The following is a 25445-nucleotide window of genomic DNA, read 5'->3' as shown; positions in this document are numbered from 1 at the left end:
TGTTTGCTAAGGACAATCATTTGACAGACCCCAACTCAAAGCAGAAAGAGAAGTCTCCTGGGAGCCAGGTGCTTTATGAGGGAGTCCCACTCACTGCATTATGAGAGCACAGGCTTTGTCTACAAACATAATTCTCATAGTCTTACAAGAATTGCAGGGAGATGCCAAATTTCTTCAAGTTCTGAATTATAATATCCAGTTGATCTTTGCTGAATGGGCTGCTGAGGTCAGTGAACACTTCAATATGCCTTCTCTCAAACTTCTTCCCTCTAAAAGAGAGTTGATCACATTAAAAAATCATTCTCCTGAATTATTTCCTATAAATTCAAATGCACCTGGTCACTGACTAGAAAGAGACAAAGGGAATGGTTCTAGACACAGTTAACAAATGGATTACATTACAGAAGTCCATGTATTACTGATGCTTAGTCAAGTTCCTATTAAACATATAACTCATACTTTAACACCTTGGAAAAAAATTCAAAGCATTAAGGAAATATAATATCCCTGATTTCCCAACTTCAACTTCCGTTAACGGTGTGATCATTACGAGGGCCTCCCCTGGTGGCGCAGCGGTTGAGCGCTGGGCTGCGAAGCTGCCCGCAGCCTCTACAGCACCAGTTCGATCCCCGGCAGCTGGTGAGGGTCCCACATGGCGCAACAGACCTCTCCTGTCGTGCCTGCTGCTCCCCTCAGCAGTGTATTTCGTCAGTCTGCCTGTTCTGTTCCCCTCTCTGGCTCTGGTGAATTCTCTCACCCTCCCGCGTTTCTGACTGTACCCAGTGTTTGTAAAAATAAATAAATAAATCTTTAAAAAAAAAAAGGTGTGATCATTATGATGAAAAAGGATCCCTTTCTGGGCTCCACATAGGAGAATGTAAACAAGGGACTCTCTCAGTGTACTGCAACTTCAGTCTTGCAAGGGATCACTTTCCAAACACCTTGTCCTGGTTCCATGCACAGGGCGAGCGCCAGGATTTTGCACAGGATGCACAGAGATTGAGAAGTGATAACACCAATTTAGGCCTGAGGTTTTAGTGCAAATATTTTGCCAACAATCAAGGAATAAATTGTGTTTTACTTAGAGATGTACATTTAATAGGCCCAGTAATTAAGCAGTGAAGTAGGAAGCACCTCAGAGTTTAATTTCAATTATAACTGGACCACATCACTTAGGATTTTTAAAATTCCCTTGTAGTCAGCTGAAGACAACTAGGAAAGAACCTGAAATAAGCCAAACATTTATTTCTACCAGAGAAATTCTCACCAAGAAGAGCCCTTCCTCTTTTTAAACTTTAAAAAAAAAGAGAGGTTGACCTGAACCACTGATTTCTATCAAATTCTATAAATGCTTCTTTAGCCATGCAAACAGGCTACTTGACTAACAATGAATCACATGGAATACATCAATCCATACAATTACTGCATGAAGGCACATTTCCAGTCTCTTCAGTTGAGACACTTACACGGTTTCTTGTTGAATCACGTCCATGCACACGATAAGGGCATCCACAACTCAGCTAGTTAAGGGCAGGAGATAATACCAAATAGTCCCTTTATGCCAAGAATCAGCAACTTTTTTAGCATTGATGTTCACAGTACTAGAAATTGTAGACACTGGGCTGGTTGTATGATGATTTAAAATTACTTGCCCAAGTGACCTTCTTTCAAAGTTTATTTCACTAACATATATTTATATATGCTACATATCAAGTGTCTGTGTGTATATATCTATGTCTATACCTATCTATCTATCTATCCTGAAATATATAACCAGGAAGGTAATCTAACATATTCCATTCATTTAATCAAAAATTATATTATTTTATAGTACCTGGAACCCACTTTTTGCATGTACAGTTCTTTCTTAAATATGAAATAAGCTAAAATGTACCATTTATAAGTCACTCCCAGTACAATAGCACCTCCCAGTGCCCAGGGATAGCACTGTTTAGAAAAACAAAAGTAACCCCTTAAAATCAGGACAACTATAAAAGAAATTGGAAATCTCACTAAAAGTTTAAATGTTAGTCTGATTTTCGGCACAAAAATGTCCTCCGCCCAAGAAAGCATGAAGAATGCTTATGGTACTCTTTTAAAAGATCTTCTCTACATGCAAACATGCCTAGTCATCACCATACCCTGTACACATAGCAAATACATGTAACCCCAGGTCACTTCCTTATATACACCCTCCAGCCCCTCAACAGCACTGGTATAAAGAACAGGCAAGCGATGAAAGGCCTGAAGTTCAGGCACCCAAGGCAACCTGATTAATTTCACATTAAATGCTAATACCTGTCACCTTCCTATTCTTAGAATCAAAAATGTCCACATACTCAGAGCTGGGGTTCTTAGAGAGCCTCACCAAACTAGATAATGACTCCTCAAGATAAAATAAGTTTTTTCTTCTTCTAAGGTAGACAAAGGATACAGTCAGCATGTTGAGAACCTAGTTGGATTTTGCTTTCAATGTCCTCCAGCAAGTCAAAATCTGGAAGCATCAGGTGTCTGTGCACAGTGATGTTCCGATACTGACCCTCACCAGCCAGGGCATTCTGGGTGCCATCTGTACCAAAAAGGACTAATGCAATTTCATCCTTGTTTTCAGCAAACACCTAGAGGAAAATGTTGCAAGGTTGAAAACCACATAGAACCACCTGAAAGTCACTGGACACTTACCTTTGAGGGAGTAAGACAACGATACTTCCGACTGCCAGGTCCCGGGCCACTCTCAACTACAGAACATTAGTCCAGACGGCAGTGGGGCACTGACAATGCCTAGGTTGTAAGCAGACTTTTCCATCGTCAGGTCCCCCCTTCATTTCAGCACAATTTAGGGTAAAGGGAATGGGAAGGTGGTCACCAACTGCTCTGGTAGTACCACCAACTGGTACTACCAGTCAAAACAGTCTCTCTTTCTCTAAAAAAAAACTAATCACGAAAAATTTGAAAAGATGTTACCCTGTCTTACTGGAATGACTATGCAAGATTTAAGTTTTCCAGCGATCAAAAAAAAAAATTGCTGGTTCATATCCTACTCAGAATGAAGAAATCCTTGCATGTATACACAGGAGACAATGAACAAGAACATTCACTTCAGCCCTATTTAAAACACGGCAAAACTGCCACTAATAAGGAAATGCAAAAATATGCTGCAGAATATTTACATGATGGAATATTTTACCCCAGTAAAAATGAATAAATTTATACAATGGTTAGCAACATAAATCTCAAAATCACAAGGGTTAAAAAACATACACATATCATGTAATACCATTACAAGTGCCTTAGAGAATATTATACAATATTAAATATTTTTTAATGAATGTATTTATGCCCAAAAGTATAATTTTTACATAACTATAACAGAGAATTCTGAGGGAAGAAGAGGGGAGGAAAGAAGAGGATTGGGAAGGGATTTTTTTACACAAGAGACTTAAAGTTTAGCTGTAATAACTTATTTTTTAAGAAAAAATAATCAAATATATCACCAGACAATGGGATAACAGCTTTTACAATATAGCACCAGACAATGGGATAATAGCTTTATGTCATACTATTCTCAATAATTGCCTTCATGGATTTAGAAAAAGTAGCCATCAGTCCAGGTAGAAAGGGCAGAAAATTATACCACTACCAACACTTAAATTGTATTTACAATATGTCGAGTACTACTTTAAGCACTTTATCTACATTAAGTCTTTTATTCTTCAAACAACCTTTTGTGAGAGATGTTATTTCCTTACACTTTACACATGGGACACTGAGGCACTGTGGTTGATAGCTTCCAAAATGGCCACCATCCATTCCTTCTCTCCTAGTATTTGCAGGCTACTCCTTAAAACAACAGGGGAATCTAACTGACCTCCAAATCCAACCTGAATGTGAACTTGCTGTAAAAAGACTTGCTTGGCTAAGAGAAAACAGTAAAATTGACATTCTGGGATTTCTTAGGCTAGTAAAAAGCCATTGGCTGGTCTCTTAGAATATCTACTCTTGGGACACTTCGTAGAACTAGCTGCTATAGTATGAGAATCCCAAGCTGTGTGGAGAGGCCACATGTATAGGTTCAAATCGACAGCCCCAACTGAGCTGGCAGCCACTAGGAGGCACCAACTAACAGTCATGGGAGTGAACCACCTTGGATATATAACCTGGCTTACCCTGCAAATGACTCCACCCCAATCACCATCTGAGTACAACTGCACAAGAGGCCTCAAGAATCACCCAACTGAGCCACCAGGACTTTCCACTGAACAATGACAGATTTTTTTTTAAAATATCATTTAAGGCAGTTTTGAGATAGTATAACATCAGCAAAAGGTAGCTGAAATAGGCACAAAGATTGCAGGGCTTGTTCAAGATCAAAAAATTACATGAGGTTAATAAATGACACGACAGATCAACGTTTTAAACCCAAGCCATCTGATTCTAGAGACTGTGCTTTAAACATTATTTGACTCTGCATCTTGCTTCTTATACAAACTAACAGCCAGGGGAGGGACCAAAGTGAGGAAAGAAAAAAAAAAATATAAGAATCTAATGGTAGTTTGACTTGCATATGAGGGTTTGGAAGAAAACTCAAAAAAACACAGAGACTAGACATTATAACAAGTCTGGCATCTTGCATTATTAAGTGGGGATGACAAACAATTAAATCATAATTATAATCTCAAGGTAAATCTGCAACTTACCTGTCGTTGCACAAACATGGTCATCACCTTCTTTGCCAATTCAAATGGTGATTCTTCACCAGCAAAGGAGTTGTTCATGGCAGGGCCCACATCCATGCACAGCACAACAGCTGCCTAGAAATAAGGTGCCAAAGAGTATTTATGAAAATGCTAATAACTAGTCTAAGACAAGACAGAAACATCCTTTGTTCATTTCACTCACAGAACCTGAACTGACATTTAGGGGATGCATGATAAAGAGACAGGAGCGGTCTAAATAACATAAATTTTCACCATGGAGAAACTTGAAATAGTCTTCATACTTTTTAAAAGCTAGGAAGTGGGCCTCCTCCGTGGCTTAAGGGGTTAAGACACAACCTATGTAGCTATCCGCTGCCACTGCAGCATGAGTTCAATCCCCGGCCAGGGAGCTACCCACATGGCGCAGCAGACCTCTCCTGTCTTGCCCACTGCTCCCCTCAGCAGTGTACTTTGGTCTATCTGCCTATTCTGTTCCCCGCTCTGTCTATGGTGAATCCTCTCACCACCCACACCTCTGGCCTGTACCCTAGTTCTTGTATGCATGAATAAATTTTTTTTAAAAAATGAAACCTAGGAAGTATCTGCCAGGACAGGAGCATGCTATAGATAGCTGCTTCTCCTTTGATCTGAGCCCAAAAATAAACCTGTAGTGAGCAGATCGGAAAACAACCTGCATCGCAGTGATAAGTCCTGTCAAGATGAACCTAAAATACAGCAAACTGAAAATGATTTGAAGTCCTATAAGCATGTGAATACATACTTATAAGCCACTGATTTGAGGTACAATCTGTTTTGAAGCATTTTTGTGACAATAGGTGACTGCTACAATGGATATATGCTCAAAGGATACATTAGATAGCAATCAGGTATGTAGGGTACTAAGGAAATAGGGGAAACAAAAACTAAAGGTAAAAGGAATATATGCTAAATTCTGTATTTGGTACCCAAAACATAACTGAATGAGTTGGAGAAGATATGAACAGTCACTCACAATTTCACAGTATGAGTTACCAGTATGGATATAACGATAGTACCACATCATCACCTATCTCATGCCATACTCCAAAATTTTCTAAGTATCAGTGGTGTAATAAATTCAAGGAAGGAAAATAAAGAAAAAAGACTACTTTAGAAGTCTGGAGACCTGAGACCCAATTCCATCTTTATTACCAATTAGTTCTGAATCTTTGGGATGTCATTTTAAGCTTACTTAATTCTAGGAAGCAGGAAGAAGCCACTAGACTACAGGAGCTTTAAGGTCTTTTCCAGAGTTAAAATTCTTAACATTGACTATCTCACCTGTGTTTTGTACTTATAAGACCATATTTGACAAACTGTGAGCAATTTAAAGCATCACATCGTATAAGAAACACTAACTATTAATGAACATGAAGTGAGCATGTTAGAGAAGGATCTGGAGAACATGTGACATGAGGAGCAGTTGGAAAAAAAAAAAACTGGATTTTTGAGGCACAGATGAAAAATTTAGGGAACATGATAGCTCCCCTGCTCCGGTCCCGCCAAACATCTGACAGCTGTTATTAAAAATATTGGTCTGCAAGAGAGATAAAAGGATCAGTAAATGGAAGTTACAGGGAACTTTGTTTGACTCTATATAAGGGGAAAAATAACACAAGTGAGCAGTGAAAGAATTAACTGTTTTCTTAAGCAGTGAGTTCCTAAGTTTAGAAGTATCAATATTTAAAAAACCTGATGAGCTCCTATCAGGAAAGTTATAGATGGTTTCTACATTTAGTTATAGCTCAGGCAACATATGGAAAAACTAGGTTTTTCCCTAGTTTATAAAGAATGAACACAATACACCAATATTAAGAGATTTCTGGAATAAAAATTGCATGTTTGGTTAAAAAAAAAACTAGAAAATTTGAGTGCCAGAAAATTTACATAAGAATCTTAAAAAACATGACTCCCAAAATATGCTGTTTCATTTATTTAATACATGTTCAAAAAGGCTACTGCTAAACCAGAAAACTAAGTCAGAAGACTAAGGCTTTTGCCAAGAATCAGACATCAAAAAAATGGCATCAAAGAGTTTAATAAAATGCAACTTCCTGTCTATAAGTAGACAAGTGGTCTGTGTAAAATTTCAAATTCTCTTCTGGCAGCAGTAAGAAAACCAGGAAAGAGAAACTGGGCAGAACAGCCATTTCTGTTCATTTATATTTCTCTTTATTTATATATCCAAATAATACGGGCTGTTAGAACTTTGCTGCAAGCCCACTTGCAGTAAATAGCTGCTCTCTAGAGCTGCAAAGTTTTCAGCAGCCAAAAGAGGAATAAAGGTGAGTGGCATCATATGTTCACAATCTTTTTAATTAGCATTTCCCAACAGGGAGCTGAGGGGACTAGGGATCAATTGCTCAAATTCCTACTTTATCTGTATAACAGACGCTAATAAAGCCTAGCTTGTGGGTGGGTGGGTGGACGGGTGGATGGACAGACAGACAACTCCCTGGAACACACCTCCCTCTAGTAATCCTACAGAGACAACTGGTACCCGCCCACCGCCGCTATTTAGAATATATAATTTTAGAAATTCATTGTAATGTCTGTTACTAATCTGGGGCACTGAGAATCACAGCCTCCTAGCAACACAGGCAGAATCTAGGGTTCTGAAACCAGAGCGCCTGGATTCAAATCCAGGTTCCACCGCTTATGGACTGGGTTGGACGAACTGCTTGGGCGAATTGCTTGACTTCTGTTTTATGCCTCAATTTTCTCACCTGTAAACTGGGGATAATTTTAATCTCACGCACTTGTGAAAATTAAACACGACAGTAATAAAGCATCAGATCAGTACTTCCTGGAGAATAAGTTTTCAACAAATGATAAACATTAGATTACTAATGTTTACTAATTCCTCTCCAAAGTATTAAGTATTAAGCCCTCGCCTAAGGATGAAGCCTGTGCAGCAGGTGCTTGGCATGGCTCACTTCCGTTATCAAATGAATTTCAAAATCCCCGACTCAGAGGTCGTGGAGAAGGTGGGAACAGAGTCGATCGTGAGAGAGGAACACAGGAGAAGGGTGAGGGTGGCGGGCAGCGAGAAGACAGGATGGAGGTGAGGAGGTGAGGAGGCGGAGGGGCTGGGTAGCGGGGGAGGCTCAAATTCAGGTCTTCGGGGCTCCCCAGCTTTTCTCACAGCGCATCACTCGGTCCCGGCTCTTCCTACGCAACTCACTACCGTGACAGCCCCTCTCTCCCTGGCATCGCCGCGATTCTGCCTTCCGACCACCCACTCCAAACCCGGGCGTGGGCAAATCCCCAGCTCCAGAACCGCTCTACCTTATTCCCGGAACGCGCCATGTTGCCGTTCCGCAGGCTTTCGGCCCCCCCTTCCGGGTAGGAACTTGCCGCACCGCAACTTAGTTCCGGCGAACTCGGATCCGTCCGTAGTAGGAAAAGCCGCGCCAGGGAGACTGGAAAGGGCGGAGGAACGCAGGCGCTGCGAGCATGCGCAGACGTCCTCAGTTCCGCCCAGCTGAGCCGCGTGTGGTTTTCGGGCCAAGTTAGACTAGAGCTGGGTGAATGTGTTATAGGGCAGCCCCGATACTGAACGGGTTCCTGGCTGTGGGTCCTCACCCGCACGCTTACAAGGGACTTATGAATACTTCACTACAGGCACACACAAAAGGTTAATAAAAGGTTTATTTACAAGGGGAAAGGAAATAAGGAAAATGTACAACTCAGGGAGAAAATAGGGAAATAAAGTCTTTAATGCATCCTACCCGATCGGCCGACCTGGAAACCCAAAGGCACTCTCCTAGCCTGCGGAGAGTCAAAATGGGGGACCCCTCCAAAGCCCACGTGTCTGGCTTTATACCAACCTGGCGGCTTAACCCCACCCTCAGGTCCCAGCCACCTTCCCTTGGGTGGTGATGGGATTTGGAGTTCCCAGTGTATTTGGCTTTGGCCTGGGGTGGGGGTGGAGTCCACAAAGCCTGTATGGAATTAGCTTTAGGACATCCTTTTCCCCCTAACAATTCCCCCCTTTCACTTTTTGCCACCATTTCCATGGTGATGAAGATCAAATATATGGATGTTGGGATGCATGCTTTCCCCCCTAACAAATACAATTTACTTCTTTAAAAGATTCACTTTCCTTTACTCCCACTGAGACGTGCACTTAGAACACTTTGTGTCAGGCCTCCAGAGTTAGAGTTCTTTGAATATGAGTGGTGTGAATATGAATTCAGAAGACCACTTCTCTACAAATGTGTTTCTTCTTCCAAAATGGGGACTACACGTCTGGCCTGTATCCCAGTTTTTGCATAAATAAATAAATCTTTTTTTAAAAGGGGGGGGTTAATGAAAGACTTAACTGATGCAATGACTTTGGGCCCAACTTCTGAAGGAAGAGTAGGACTCAAAAGTAAGAAGGGCATTTTTTGTCGAGAAAATGGGATGTTCAAACACCAAGAAGCATGAAACCACAGCTGCTAAGGATCTCCCGATAGTTTGGAGCGTCCCTACCTTTGAAGGAAGGTGGGGAAGTTTGATTCCAGAAAACAAATACAGGCAGGTGTTCTGGAAGTGGCAGCTGTCAATCATAGTGCTTGACAAGCCTGCAGCCTTTCCCCATTTGAGGGCGATGGGCCCAAACCCAACCTTGCACAGAAACAGCTAATTTCTGTACCAAATGACCCATAGGCCGACAGGCAATTCTACAGGGAATCCAGCATCTTGCAAAATGTCTACAAACTTCTGCCCAAACTGGAGAATTTAATCCAATCCTACTCTTGCCCTCTTGAAAATTGTATCGCGGAAGCAGCAGGAACTAAAGCTGGAAAGATGTGGAGAGGCCAGAGGAGGGAGGAGCTTGGAAGGATCAGAAGTTAGAAATACCCTGAGGCCAGCAGAGTCAGACATTTTCAGAATGAGCTCACAGAATTTAGGAGAGCCTTTTAAGATGCTGGTTCAAAGACGGAGTTCTTTTATAATGAAAATATTTTAAAATATTTTTATATGAGAGGTAAGTAGAATTACTGGACTCACCACAGGGAAGGAAATTTGCACACTTTATAACCATACTTTTATCTTGTGTGTCATCTCTAGTTATTCCTCTCTTTTCTTCCCCTTCTCCAATCTGTCTTTTCTCTTTCTTCTCTTTCTCACTCCCCCAACACCCACCAGTACATGTTTGCTTCCTAGGATAGATAAGAGATAGTCCAATACCTGTGCTTGTTTGCAGCTCAGCCATTCTATACCAGTCTCTAGAATCATCCACTCTGGGTCACCAGGCAATCAAGGTGCTGTCAACAGATTGAGACTTCAAGCACTCCTTCCCTGGCAAAAAGCTCCATGATAAAGGGTGCAGGGGGCAAGCATTATTAATGTGACAGGGCAGGTGGTTTCTTCTTTTTCCAAAGTGAAAGGATTTCTTTCTGTCAGTTCAGGCTCCATTTGAATTTATACAATACAGAATTGGATATGAAGATGAAGAGGGAGGGCAAGAGGTTGACAAGCCATGGCTAGTAGCAGAGAAGGGACATTTTGAATAGAGACCTATGTGGTAGCCACTGGGGCATAGGAGGACAATGGCTGGGATAAGAAAAGGCAAATTACACCATTATTTTGGTGGCCCCCATAAGTCACGCCTTCAGGTATTCACTCCCTAGTATAGCCCCTTCCCCTTGAAACTGGGCTGGTTTTGAAATCTGCTTTGACCAGTAAAATGTAAAGCAGAAGTGACGCTGGGTCAGTTCCGGGCCCAAGTTTTGATTTTCACTCTGGTGATATCAAATACCATGTGTAAAGACTGACTGCTATGACACTGTCATGCTGTGCAAGCCTCATCTCGCCTCATGGAGAGGGACGTGGAGAAGCAATTAGGGACTGAATATGTCCTCCTCCCCAAATTCATGTTAAAGCCCTAGTCCAGTGTGAAAGTATTTGGAAATGGGGCCTTTGGGAGGTCATTTTGGTGAGATGAGGTCATGGGATGGGACATTCATGATGGTAGTATTATTGGTATAAGACGAGACACTAGGACCTCCCTAGTGGCGCAGGGGGTAAAGACAGCACTATCAAGCTATCGCCAGCCATCACAGCACCAAATTCAATCCCCAGCCCACCAGGGAGCAACCTACATGGCGTAGCAGACCTCTCCTGTCTCACCCACTGCTTCCCTCAGCAATGTATTTCAGTAGATCAGCCTGTTCTCCTCCCTGCTCTCTCTGGTGAATCCTCTCAACCAGCCCTCCGCCACCTCTGACTTACACCCCACTTCTTGTATGCATAAATAAATAAATCTTTAAAAAATAAAAAAAGAAGAGACACTAGACTCTTCTTCATACTTTCTCTCCTGCTCCGTATATTAGCACAATGAAGAGGTCATAGGAACAGACAGAAAAGGCACCCTCTGCAACCCAAGCGGGTAGTTCTCAGAACCCAGCTATGCAACCACCCTGACCTCAGACTTCCAGACTCTTGAACTGAGAGAAGTAATTTGTTTGTTTGTTTAAAGTCTCCCTGTCTATGGCCTTTTGTTAAGGAAGGAGAAAAGCACTGAGCACCAACTGCCCGAGGGGTATTACTAGGGGGCAACCAGTGCCAATTTGGCAACCATGAAAGTGAGAGCTTCTTTGTAATAAAAGCACCAGCCTTATTACAGTATTAAGAGACATTGAGGCCAGTTTTCCCCCACAAAGTTCTGCCTAAATTACAGACTTAAGAGCAAATAAATAAAATAGTTGTTACTTTAGGCCATTGAGTTTTAGGTGTTACAATGTAAGAGATAACTGAAATGACAGGGATGTTTTAAATGATTAGACAAATGCAACTCTTCAGGATAATTAATAAAAGCAAAGAGTTTGATTTATCTTCAAATTACAATTTAAATGGCTGGAATGAGTTTGATATCACTCTGAAAGTGAATGAACGAGTATTATACAAAATAAAAGGTGCTTTGTGTTCCGATAGAGCTGCAATGGTTGTTTGTATTGACAATTGCAAAAATAAGTTAAAAATCTTAACAGGGGACAGATATGAAAGGTTTACATCCCAGAAACTTGTGAATATTGATATAACATGTTCTATATAATCAATATTATTTTAAATTACTATTTAAAATTCATATAATAGGCTTGTTAGAAATTAAACAAATTGAGAAAGTTTTTGATGTTGACCATGGGTCTTTTGCAACATTGCAAAAATTAAGCTTTGAGCAGTCATCCCAAAATGGTATAATGAAACTTTCAGATCACCTGAAATTAGTTCTTTTTAAGATGTGGACTCATGCTTTATAAGAAAACATGAAGAATATGGATTTTATTCCCTTTGGATTTGAAGTGAAATGCAGAGTGCTATCCAATGTCAATAGACAAGATAAGCTAGAAACATTAGTAACATGATACTGAATCAGACCTCATTAGCCAGCTCAGTATATTATGACTGGAAAGGTATTGGAAAACATAGTCCCCATACTTGATATTCACCATGGAGATTAGGTAACTATGACAATGCTCAAGTATGGTATTGAACTCTCCTCTCCTTTAAGGTTCTCTTAGGTGTTTGCTGATAGCAAAAATGAAATTGCTTTAGTTCTGTTTGGTTAAGTATTCTTTCCTCTGCTCTAACCTTTCACACCTCTTTTGGAGCCCCTTAAAGCGATTTCAATTTAAAAACATATTTCTCCACTAGTTGGCGGGCCCAACTAAGGTGAGGGACTTGTCAGCTTCATCTGTTGATAAGTATCTTCTGAGCCTCGCCCAATCTCCCTCCATAGCACCTTGGTGTTAATTATGACTCTTTTTGGCCTTGGCCGTTGTCTTCTCTAACCCCAGAAAAACATAACAAAACAAACAAAACATAACAAAAACATAACAAATGTAACTTCTAAATGTAGGCTTAGGTAAATATGTGCGATACAGAAACTGTCCACCTAAATGGAACCTCACAAATTAGTGGTGCCTGGAAAAAGTCAAGATTTAGGATTCATGTTAAGATCATTATACATTTATAGGACAGTCACTATGCTCACCCTTTTTGTGAAAACTATAACATTCAAAGAAATTTTGGAAAAATCTATAAAAAAAGCGCACATAAATGTTAGATTTCATTTTTATTTTCTTTGTCTTCATTTCAATTGTTTATATCTCTGCAAAGCACCAAAGAGCACCAAGATGATCTTTAGAAATGATGGACATAATTTTTTTTTCAAACTAATAACAGTTTTTTTTTTTTTACAAAAAAGAAAGAGTTCCTCTGGCGGTGGGTTTAGCACTCACGCATTACATGTCTTTGTGAAAAAGCGTGGCCAACTCCTCCTGGTGTGATTCACAACAGTTCCTTAAATAGCTTCTTTCTGAAATATGAGCTAGAAGTGGGCACCAGCTGGACCAAAATCTCCCAAACCTGGTTGCCCTCTTAGGATTTGACTTCTGAAATTAGAAGGACATCTTCAGAAATGATGTTTTTAGTTCAGAATCTATTTATCTGGCTTCATCTGGTTTATACCTTCATGGCCAAGAAAACACAAGCTTCTCAGCACAGCAAAGATTGCATTTGTTGATCTCCAGGAAGGTCTGGTGAGTGAGGCACTGAAGACAACAGAAAGCTAAATTTGCCTTCTTCCCACTAAAAGCTTCTGTCCCAGTTTGGGAAAAGTTTGACAGATGCAATCCCTCCCTTCACAGTCTTCAATTGGTAGATTAGATTGAATGTTCACCCAGTCCCACTTCTACCATCAGGGAAAAAGTTATGCTACTAAGAGGTAACTACTCATTCTTCTTTCAAAAAAAAAAAAAGAGAGAGAAAGAAAGAAACCACGTGACATTACATTTATTTGATAAGTACGAGTTACTAATACTGTATATAGCATATACCCAGTCTATGTAGCCAGTATCCATGTATAAATTCCCTGTGCAAGATTCAGTCATAAATAAATAAATATATAAATAAGTAAAAACGATAATAGAAATTTTGGATCTGAATGTATTTAAATAACTACTGTGAGGCAGAGATTCTTACTTATCTATCCAAATAGCTATTCTTCCCTCTTCTTTTAACTGAGGATGACCCCACTATCTAGCCAAAATATAGATGTGCAGCCAAAAGACCACATTTTCCAGCTTCCTTTGTTCATGTGGTCATGTGACTAGGGTCTGGCCAATAAGCTAAAAGAAGTGTTGGGTAGAACTCCTAGGAAGCCTCTTAAGCCTTCTTAAAGGAGGTGGATAAACTCTGCCCTTCCTCTATTCTTCCAGAAACATGGATGTGATGGCTAGAATTGTAGTCAGCGCTTGTGGGGTGGGGTGGGTTATGAGAATAAGAGCAATGAGGACTATATTCCACGGGGACTAAAAGGTGCATGACCTCATGGAGTCCCTTGAAGCTCCATCTCCAGACTTCTATTCAAGAAAGAAGGGGACTTGTTTAAACCACTGATCTTTTAGGATTTTAAGTAAAAAATCAGCTAAACCAAAAACTAAGTGATACACACAAACTCTATGTTCTGCTCTACATCCTGCTACATAAGTAGCTCCGCTTCCTAAAAATTTCAGACTATCTTGATCTATTATCTTATTGGTAGACTTGGTCTCCCCAGATACTACTTACCCTCCCTGTCATATTTAGTCACAAACCCCCTGGGTTCCAGGCACCAGTAACATCTTCATGCTCCTGAACTGACATTCAACTTAGCTCCCTGTCCCAGGTAAACGGTCAATTTAGTGCAGAAAATGAGGAAATTTCTTCACTGGATGGCCTACTTTGGCACAATTGCTTTTCTGGTTTTTTTTTGTTTGTTTTGTTTGTTTTGTTTTTTTGCCCTTTTGGAATCCTCAAAATGGTAGAACAGATCAGTATAAGTTAGAATTTTCCAGAAAAACTGTGTGTATAGCAGGGAGGGGTAGATTTAGAGAAAAAATCTTCTGGAATTGGAAGATGATATATGGGCTACTGAAACCAAAGAAGGAAGTAAGTTGTTGGGCGTTCAGACAGTGGAAGTTTCTACTTCTTGGGTGGCATCCTTGTTGGAAAGATTGCCTGAGATATTATCAGATTCAAGAAGCTCCACGATGCTGTAGGGGGAACAGTCCTCCAGACCCAGCTTGCTGCACAGCCAGCCACAGAAGCCCTTCTCCATGTCTCGGGCAGCTTGCCACCATGCTCCCCAGGACCACGAGAGCTGGGCCACAGCAGCATAGAGACCAAGGGAAGAGGCCATGGCCATGATGAGCACTGGATAGAAAAGAATGAGGCAGGGGCAACATGAGATCTTGTGCCAGAAGGTCCTCTCCTCGTTGTACACAAGGAAGATATTGTACCAGGTGATGGTGCCATAGTAGAAGGAGACAACGAAAGACAGGATGAAAACCACAGGCAGGCAGACCAGCGTCCAGAGGACCACGTGAGGCCCACGGTCAGCTGCCATCGGGCAGGTCTTTCTGCCTTCAGGTGTTGTTTCCCTTGACGATTCATTAGGTTTGGTCAATTCCTGCAGCTCCTTCTCTGTCAAAGTGACATGAATGTCCACCATCTGACCCTTTTTCTTCCCCCTAGTGATGGTCCCAGTTAAGGTGACATAGCGGCTGTCCAAAGGCATGTTCCACATACCTGTGGCATATAAAGAAGGTGATGACAAGATGAAAAGAGCAAACATTTCTTCATAGTCTCATCCCCTGAGGCAGGAAATGAAGAAAAAGGGCCTGTTTTTGTGGCCTCTGGCACACTGCTATAACCTGTGGCCCATGGTGGCCTGAAGGGACCTTTCCTGGGAAGGAGGCCACTGGCACTGCACCTCCCGCAGAGAACTTTCACTACACGTCCGGGCCCTGGTAAAATTGTGAGGCAGGTCAAATTTGTTTTCATGTTCTTGCTCCACTTCTGGTCCTCAATCTTGGTAAAATCTCTGTTATGGAAAGGAAGCTTACTACTACTTTATAAGTGCGGCACTTTATAATTTCTGGTGTAGAAGTGCTGGGAAAATATGAATATCTGTGAATGTTGGTGAAGATTGGGCTGAGCGTGTGTGTGTCATGCAGAGGAGCAGCCCTCTCTCTACCTTCTTAGTCTTTTCTCTGTTTACCTGAGATGGGGTCTCCTCACATGCCTGCAGCCATCCCAGTCTTCATATCCAAGTTCTATACATACATACACAGCACACACAACACATAGATAACACACATACACCACACACAGCATGTACACACCATACACATATATACACCAAGTTCATACAATACATACCACATACACAGCACACCTATACCACAGACACATGTTTACATACCACGTAGGTACCATACACACATATACCACACACATACCACAATATACTGCACACATATACACATGCCATGTACATATCACACATGTACCACACATACACCACAGAAACATATTCACACACCATGTACATTACACACACACAACACTCACACCTCCTACACACGCCACCCTCCCCCACCACCAAACACCCATCCTTGGCTACCATATGAGGCTGAAGATATTGAGTCAGGAAAGCCCATGGTCCTTGGTATATAAATGTAGCCTCAAAGTGGAGGGTGGGGAGAGCACAGACTTCAGGTAATCCTGTCCCTTAGGCCCTGTTGGGCTCTTTTTCCTGTATTTGTAGATGAGATTTTTTTTTTTAAAGATTTATTTATACAAGAACCGGGGTATAGGCCAGATGCATGGGAGGGTGAGAGGATTCACCAGACAGAGCAGGGAACAGAACAGGCAGACTGACGAAACACACTGCTGAGGGGAGCAGCAGGAACGACAGGAGAGGTCTGCTGTGCCATGTGGGGCCCTCGCCGGCCGGCCAGGATTGAACTGGCGCTGCAGAGGCTGCAGACTGCTTCACAGTGCTACATTCAACCGCCTGTGCCACCTCTTCCTATATTTGGAAGAGGATAGGACAGAAACTGAAAGAGCAGGGCCCCCCATAGTGGTCTCCCTTCTCTATACTCCCTACACAGAAATAACTGTTCCACAGACAGGCCCCCGGTAAGCCCATCTTAAGGTTTTTGCCCTTGCTGTTTCCACTTCTCAGAAAGTTCTGGCCCCCAATTTTATCATGACTGACTCCTTTATGTCATTTGCATCCGTTCAAATGTCACTACCTCAAAAAGGCCTTCCCTGGCCATGCAATCTCCCCCACTGCCCTCCTCCAGTCACCCCTCTTCCCTCCACCCTAGCTATTGTGTCTTTGGAACTCACCCTTACCTGCACCTATGTTCCTTTTGCTGGCATGTTCACTGTCATCCCCTCAACTAGATGGTAAACCCCATGAGAACCAGGGCCTTGCTTATGGCACTCACTGTGGACTTAATGTCTTAAAGATCTATCCACCGGCACAAATAGATCTACCTCATCTATCTATTGCTGCATAGTAATACTTAGTAACGACATCCCACAGTTTCATTAGCAGCAAAGAACATTCTCATATTTGCCTCTTTGTACACATGGCTAAAAGTTTTGTGGGATAGTTAATGAGAACTGTTAAGCCATAGGGTATGTATATTTTGAATTGTAAATATTGACATTTCCCTACAACATGGTTGAAGCAGCTTCCATTTTCTCTTGAGGTTTACGAGCATATATTCATTTTCTCACATGGGTGTCATCATATTTTACCCACTTTTTAGCCATCCTACACGAAAGGAGTTTTATAACTTGCTGTTATAGTTTGCATTTCCCTGATTATTATGAAAGTCAACTATTATTGTTTCTTTATCTTACATACATTAAATAATTGGCATGTTCCCTTGTCTTATTTATCTTTGTGTATAAATTGACCTCTTCCAGTATACTGGGAGTTCCAGAAGGGAGTTGATCTCTACCCAATAATCCATAGTAGTTACCCCCAAAAATACTGTCAACTCTTGAATGAAGACTGTCACACAGGGGCCTCCCTGGTGGTGCAAGGGGTTAAGTCGCAGCACTATGAAGCTATCCACAGCCACTGCAGCAAGAGTTTGATCCCCGGCCAGGGAGCTACCCACATGGTGCAGCAGACCTCTCCTGTTTTGCCCGCTGCTCCCCTCAGCAGTGCATTTCAGTCAATCCGCCTGTTCTGTTCCCCACTCTGTCTCTGGTGAATACTTTCAGCCCCCACACCTCTGGCCTGTACCCTAGTTCTTGTATGCATAAATAAATAAATCTTAAAAAAAAAAAGTGTCACACAGTCTTGTTGAAGAAATGTATCAAGAAAACATTGGCAGTGAACAAATGCCTGCTATCTTCTGGAGGATTCTCAATTAGCTTTCTTCCCAACTGGTTTTAAACAACTGGTCTGAGAGACACTTACCATCATCTGCAGGATAATCTAGGAAATCTTCTCCCTCCTCTTCTTTCGGTTGGTCTCCACCTTCTGATTCCCCGGGCTCTTCATCCACTTCCTCATTCTCTGACCGGTAGATGATGATGGATGCTGGGCGGGACTCTTTCCTCTTCTTTTTCCTGCGACCCAGAGTGGATTCTCCATCCAGGGTCAGGGCAGCAGCCACGGCTTTCCTCAGAGAGCCTTGCTGGGGGCTGGGGAGTTGGCCTTGGCCTTCCACTGGCACCGGCTCTTCCATCTCCGTGCTCACGTCTAGTTATTCCTTGTAAAGAGTGCAATTTGCTTGTACAAACTCACAATCCACACATCACACAGCTTCTTCCTACATGGGGCTATGCAAAGGGCTATACAAATCCAACAATGAGTTCCACTTGATAAATAGGAAAGCAAAGTCGTAATCAGGGAGCTAATGGGGCAAGATGGAGAGGGGCTTGGGAAATGACCCTCAATAGCAGAAGCCTTTCCCACCATTTACTCCTCATAAGACTCTATTTTGGGGAGTATTATAATCCATTATTCATTTCACAAGAATAGATTGTTGTGAATAAAATTTTGTGTTGCAATAATACTTCTGTCTTTTACATAAACATATATTATGAAAAGCCCATCAGTCTAGCCAGGAAAGGTCAAGTATAAGGATATTGGATAAGGAAGCCTTCTAAAAAGATAAGAATTAAAAACAATTCTTACTCCCACCAAAGATGGGGATTCAGGTTGCTAGGACCATTCTGATGTCTTGCCATTGAATGATACATCACAATGTAATCAAATGAATGAAGGCAATTTTGAACAAACCACCCAGAGACAGTATAATTTCATGAACCTTGATATTCTATAAAGGATACCTTTATAGGTATTCTTGATATTCTATAAAGGATGCCTTCTGACTTCCTGTTGGCCCATGATCCTAGAGAGTTGCTGGCATCAGTCCCATCACATGATGGGAGACACTGGAGAGATGCAAACTTTTCACTCTTAACACACCCCAGTTCTTGTATGCATAAATAAATACATCTTTAAAAAAAAAAAAGCAGTCATCTATCTTGTAGATTCTCTCAGCCTGAACTTTGCTGGTCGCAATCTCACAGTGTGCTGCTTTGTGACAAATACCTGTAAGTCAGTAACTAAATAGAGACCTGATGAGATTCAGATTGGAATTTTATGGGTCTGCTGTTTGGGCAAGACAATATTATAGATGGCATCTTGTACTTCCACCAGAAGGTACCTACCTAATGGCTGCTCTTTCGGGAAATAAGTAACCATTGATGACAATGGGCTAGACCTATTACTACCTTAGGCTACAAAATTATGATCATCTTCTCTCATTTCCTCTTCATTCATTATCTGGACTAATCGCATGCACTTTGAACAAACCCAGTTTTAAATGTGGTAGAGGAGGCAAAGGGCTCCACTGTTTTATTACATTATTGTAAAAATACCTTTCTTTAACACTACCACGGCAATATCTCTGAATATGAAGTTTCCATTTACCAAACAAGTACCAAACAAGCAACCGTATTTATAATTGAGAATTGAGAATTGCTACCTTGCCCTCCTCACCCTGTCCCCAACATAGCTCCAGCAGGTTTTCAGGTACTTTTGTCCCTGGTTTCCAACTCCTGTTTTCCTTTCTGCACTCATGGAGCACTGCTGGTCTTTCACCGTCTCTCTCTCTCTCTCTCTCTCTCTCTCTCTCACACACACACACACACACACACACATACTCTGGTTCCTTTTTATCCCCACTAATAAAGTTTCTTCTTTCATTTGCAGGAATGTTCCCAAAGTCTAGTGCACTGGCTCAGTTGGGTGGGGTGGGGAGAGAATAAACAAACACAAATCTAACTGGGCGCTGAATGCCATTCAGTTAGAAGGGAATCTCTTTTCTGAAAATCATGCATCTTTGGTATTATAATGTGCTAGGACCTATGCTATCATTTTTCTTCAAATGCCAGAACACATCTCCTCTCCTTTCAATGTTTCAAAAATTTGGGTGCCTCTTAAGTCTAACGGAATGAATTTTCCCCGCAAAGGCTGAGCTACCTTCCCAGCTTCCCTGTTGCCCTCTCACCGTCTTAGTCCTCCAATTGGTAATTATTTATTTATGTATTTATTTATTTATTTATTTATTTATTTATACAAGCACTGGGTACAGTCAGAAGTGCAGGAAGGTGAGAGAATTCATCAGAGCCAGAGCAGGGAACAGAACAGGCAGACTGACGAAATACACTGCTGAGGGGAGCAGCGGGCAAGACAGGAGAGGTCTGTGTGCATGTGGGACCATCGCCGCCCGGCCGGGGATAAAAGCAGCGCTGCAGAGGCTGCGGGCAGCTTTGCAGCCCAGCACTCAACCGCTGCGCCACCAGGGGAGGCCCCAAATTGGCAATTTCCTTATGGCAGGTGTTCATTGGTGTTCATTTTCCTAAGCACGTAGCCCAGGAACACAGGCCCAAAAAATCAAATATTAACAGGTGGAATTAAGCTTCAGGTAGTTCTCACAGCCTGACTTTGCCACAGGAGAATTGTCTGAGCAGAATGAGTAACCTTAAGCATACAAGAACTGGGGTGTAGGCCAGAGGTTTGGAGTGGGGGGGTGAGGAGATTCACCAGAGACAGAGTGGGGAACAGAACAGGCGGATTGACTGAAATGCACTGCTGAGGGGAGCAGCGGGCAAGATAGGAGAGGTCTGCTGGGCCATGTGGGTAGATCCCTGGCTGGGGATTGAACTGGTGCTGCAGTGACTGCTGATAGCTTGACAGTGCTGCATCTTAACCCTGTGCGCCACCAGGGAGGCCCCAGGTTCACAATCTTATGCATGGAGCTTGCTGGCCTATGAAACTCAGTTGGTGAAGTGTCTATGAACATGTGTTCTAGAAGCAGGAAGATTGAGGGTTTAGGGGCTTTCTAAGTGAAATAGCTCCAGAAGTCAAGAAACCCAAACATGAGAATAGTGATGTTGTGTTGTTTATTACTGAACAGGACTTTTCTACCACAGTAGCCACAATGCAGAAGAGAGGGGTCACTCGGCCAGAAGGGCCTGAATGTGGCTGCATGTGGTCCTCCCTAAGATTATACTTTTCAAGGCTCATTTTAAAAACGTACATGCATTTTGAATTCTATTTTCTAAGAGTCTATGTTTAACAGAAAATATTTTCCTAGTTCTCTAATTCAACTGATGTCTAGGAAGCCATGTCACATCCAAGTTTGGTCATTTTAAAAGCCCATGTCTGTTCACTGTGCTACACTTCCTGCCAACATTTACCCAAGATTTTAGACTCAAACCTGGAGAATCATATGCGATGAATACTTGTCCTACATTAGTGAGCTATTCCTGTGTTACTGACAATCAGTCTCTAAGTCTTGCCAATCATTCCTATAAGATCTCCTTGCTAAGGTCTCCCTGGTGGTGCAAAGGGTTAAGTCACAGCACTATGAAGCTATTCCACAGCCACTGAAGCACAAAGTTCAAACCCTGGCCAGGGAGCTGACCCACATGGCATAGCAGACTTCTCCTGTCATGCCCACTGCTCCCCTCAGCAGTGTATTTCAGTCAGTCTGCCTGTTCTGCTCCCCACTCTGTCTCAGGTGACTCCTCTCACTCCTCACATCGCTGGCCTGTACCCCAGTTCTTATATGCGTAAATAAATAAATCTTTTTTAAAAATGTAAAATATAAATAAAGTCTCCTTGCTAATTTGTTCATTTGACTTTCTCCTGCTACTTTAGGCTAGACTATATTTCTTCAGTGAAGTTGGTTTATCTGCTTCCATTTCAGAATTCTTCCTTTAGTGTTTTAAACTGTGATTAACAAAGAAAAATCTTTTTTGTGTTGCCCAGTACCATCACTGTCTTACCATTCTTCCCAAAATATATCTAAAGAGACTGGTGTTTGAGGTTCTTCATATTCATGTGTTAACCTAGGGTTCAGTATCAAATTTTCCTCATCCCCTTCCCACCACGTGACTGGTCAACTTGTCTACTTATGTTAGTTACTTCACCTTTTTCATTCCACTTTTTCCAAGCCTGGTTCAAGACAGACTCACTCATGTCCCCTGCTGGGACTACCCCAACACATAGGTGTCTTTTCCCTGTTGGTGCAGGAGTGTGGAGAGAATGAAATGAGTGTTCAAGTGAAAAATGTCTAGTATGAATTGATCTTCATAAATGTCATTTTCTAACGCCTTTCTTTTTTGCCTTCTCCAACTCTACATTTCAGTAGCATTTGTCATCTGTACCATACTCTCTTTGTGCTTAATTAGGCAGCATTTCATATGGTCTTGTATTGATTATGGCTGGCTTCAAGAGTTTTCATTCATCTCCTGGAGGAGATTATAGTTTCAAAAATCAGGAACTATCTGTTTTCACCTTCTATGGGAGGACAGGGACATGCTGCAGATACTCAGCATGGACTTGGCAGGACATAGGGGAAGGAAATATGATATGAACATCCATTAAGAGAGGAAAGTTTAATTATCTTTATTATGTGGTTAATATTTGATCTGAGGAGCAGGTGCTGAAGATTTCTCCTTTTTAAATTGCAAAAAAGAGAAAGTAAAATAATTTCCACACTTTTCTGGGCTACTATGCTATAATTCCCCTGATAGAGTACATAGTCCTGGCCATGCCCAGAACAGTATCAGCATATAGCAGATACCCAATAAATACTGAGTGAAAGCTGTGAACTTGTTTGACTATTATTTGTGAGAGTTGGCCTGGACTGGTCCTACTTCCAGGTGAGGCAGAGCTACATGTCTATTGACATTCCCTAGGCACTGAGATTCCCTGAGTCTGAATGTTGAGAATCCATAGGTCCCTATCAATCTGAGACAAGCTAGCAGCTGCTTTGCCTGGGGAGGGAAGGATGAAGTTCCCAGGCAGATGGGGCGGGGGAGGGAGGGGTAGGAACATGGGTGAGCAGAAAGAGCACTTTAAATGAGGGGGTGTACTCATGCGGTGTGACAGAGTGGGAGTGTGGAAGGATCATGGCCACAGTGATGCAGAGTGCAGGGTGGCATTTGATTCAGCCAAAGAAGCAATCAGTGCAGTCTGGCGTGGTTGCCCTAAGAAGTGATGGCTCCATCAGGAGCCAGAGTTAAAGCCTGGAAACAAGAGCCTCCAGTGGCAAAACTGTGGTTGTGTCTGCAGGACTCTGGGGTTAACTGACTTTTGAAGCCTGACTGAGGTCAAAGGCAAAGGCAAAATGATCATCACACCTTCTCATTTCATGAAAAGATCTCTCAGAACCACAGGCTGTCTCCCTGTTATGAAAAAGAGTTTCCTGACTTCTCATATTGCAACTTGTTTGCAGGTGAGAAATGGCTCCTTGTCATCCTTAGCTGTTGAAATGGCTCAGTCAGGCAGTCATCTTTTCCCTGGAAGATGGTCTCCCTCTCCACCAATGGCCATCACACCACGGCTTCATCCCATGATCAGGCCTACACTCCAGAGGCATAGCCTCTGCAGAACTCTGAATCCACAGGTCTCGACAGAACACAAGCCATGTTGGATGATACCTTCCAAAAAATTATCTTTAAAAGCAATTTACAGCAAATCTTTTTCCCAAAAAAGAAAGTCTGGAATTTTCTGGAATAAGCAGCCTTACTAACTGAGACAGTCTCTTTTTCCTGTTAAGAAAATATCTTGTCATTGGGATCAAAGCATCAAGAATTCTTTTTTTCAGCAACAATACTTTAGCTTTCCTATTTCCTATCTTTTGTTTTGAAGATGGTGTAATTTAAAAAAAAAATTCATCATAATTGACCAAATTCTACATAACTGACTTAAGAGGTGGAATGAAGTGATTCCTTCATACTCTATCCAGCAAATGGAAAGCAGAAGAGATTTCCTTCCATCCCTAAAGCAGGAACAAAGATAAGGGGCAACTGTTTCTAACAGGAGGTCAAACAAGGTCAGGGGGATGGAGGAGCAGGGAGGAAATGACATTTGGTTACACTCTCCACCAAACCATTCATTTCCAAGTCACTTTCTAAATCCTAAATGGTGGGCCCAACAAAAGAATGATAGCATTTGTTTGCTTTTACATTATTTTACTGTCTGGCAGGGTAAATACAGTACCCTGACAGCAGAGTTAGAAATAGCAGCCTGCCTGGATTGCTAAGGGCAGAGCACCAGACACATCCCCTAGACCCTCCAAATTCTTAGGCAAATCTCAGTTGGTGTAATTTCACTCTAGTGGTTGACAAGTGGTAAGTATGATTAACAATAAGGAAAATCTGAATAATAGATCCCAAACACTGATGAGAAATTTCCCCTATCATCAGAAGGCTCCCTCCCCTGTGTAAGCAATGAACTAGAGGACAGGATCCACACACCTACAGATGCTTTCTTGTAGGAAGCATGCACTCTTCAACGAAAGATCCTCTTGGACTCTCAATTTACACAGCCCGGCTGAAATGCATCAGATCTCAAATGTGGTAAAGGTTGCTTCTGCGCTTCGTTGCTGGCTGGGAAGAGGGAGATGAGGTGGAGGTGGGCTCGAGTTTATTTTTTAAAATCATTTATTATCTTGGTTCTGTGGATAACTGCTTCCCCTCTCCCTCCTACCTCCCATCCCCAGGGTCTCTTTCCGGGAGGATGAAAGGGTTGGGAAGCCGGATTTCTGCCCCCACAGCTAAAGCTGCCTCCTCCACCCCTCCCTTCCCAGACAGCCTCCCACAGCAGCTGGAGCCAGAGCATCTCCCGACGTCGGTGGCGGGCAGGCGCCGCAAGGCTCCCAAGAGGCAGCCTCTCTTTTCCCAGATGCACTGGAGATTTAATTTTAATTAATCGTGGGAGCTACAGCACTGAGAATTGAATTTTTCAAAGCAGCGCAGACTCCCGCTTTTTGTTTGCTTCCCTTCCTCCAACCACCCCTCTCCATGGCAAGGTGAGGGGGGAGCCACACACACACACAACCAACGCGGTGCCTCACCTACAGCCGGAGGATGGAGGCGGGCAGAGAGCTGAGAGCGGTCCGAAGCCACCACCAGGGAGCGGTCCTTCCCGGGAAGGCTCCGAGCAGCGGCTGCAGACGGCGGGCGGCGGGCGGGGAGAGTGGGCAGGGCGGAGGGACGGGGGGCGGGGCGTCGGGGCAGTGGGCGGGGCGGTGGGTCGGTGGGCGGGGCTGAGGGCGGGGAGAATGGGCAGAGCGGAGAGACGGTGGGAGGGGCGGGGGCGGTGGGCGGGGCGGCAGGTCGTGGGCGGGGCTGAGGGCGGGCGAGTGGGCAGAGCGGAGGGACGGTGGGCGGGGCGATGGTGGTGGGCGGGGCTGCAGGTCGTGGGCGGGGCTGCAGGTCGTGGGCGGGGCTGGGGGAGGGGCGAGTGGGCAGAGCGGAGGGCCGGTGGGTGGGGCGGGGCGGTGGGGCGGGGCGGTGGGGTGGCGCGGCGGGGCGGCGGGGGCCGCGGGGGTGCTGGGCGGA

The 25445-nt window shown here is 42.9% G+C and overlaps 2 protein-coding genes across 2 annotated transcripts in view; both read right to left on the bottom strand.

Annotated features, from left to right (window-relative positions):
• XRCC5 (X-ray repair cross complementing 5) overlaps positions 1–8045 on the bottom strand; it is a gene marked incomplete at both ends in the record, with an annotated part of 78101 nt that extends 70056 nt beyond the window's left edge. The window contains 5 exons of the mRNA XM_084259681.1: positions 147–269; positions 1467–1515; positions 2435–2618; positions 4698–4811; positions 8025–8045. Of these exons, the coding sequence (XP_084115807.1) occupies positions 147–269; positions 1467–1515; positions 2435–2618; positions 4698–4811; positions 8025–8045 (491 nt within the window). The remainder of the gene's footprint in view (positions 1–146; positions 270–1466; positions 1516–2434; positions 2619–4697; positions 4812–8024) is intronic.
• Positions 8046–14673: 6628 nt separating this feature from the next.
• TMEM169 (transmembrane protein 169) lies at positions 14674–18265 on the bottom strand (the record flags this gene model as incomplete). The annotated part of the gene is made up of 2 exons (XM_084255990.1): positions 14674–15296; positions 17995–18265. 2 exons carry the CDS (start codon positions 18263–18265, stop codon positions 14674–14676), a joined length of 894 nt encoding a protein of 297 aa, XP_084112116.1.
• Positions 18266–25445: the final 7180 nt, after the last annotated feature.

Source organism: Talpa europaea (assembly GCF_964194135.1).
Source record: "Talpa europaea genome assembly, chromosome: 1".
In the NCBI taxonomy this organism is placed as follows: domain Eukaryota; kingdom Metazoa; phylum Chordata; class Mammalia; order Eulipotyphla; family Talpidae; genus Talpa; species Talpa europaea.
The sequence above is the reverse complement of the archived record's forward strand: the minus strand, read 5'-3'. Positions and strand labels throughout refer to the sequence as shown.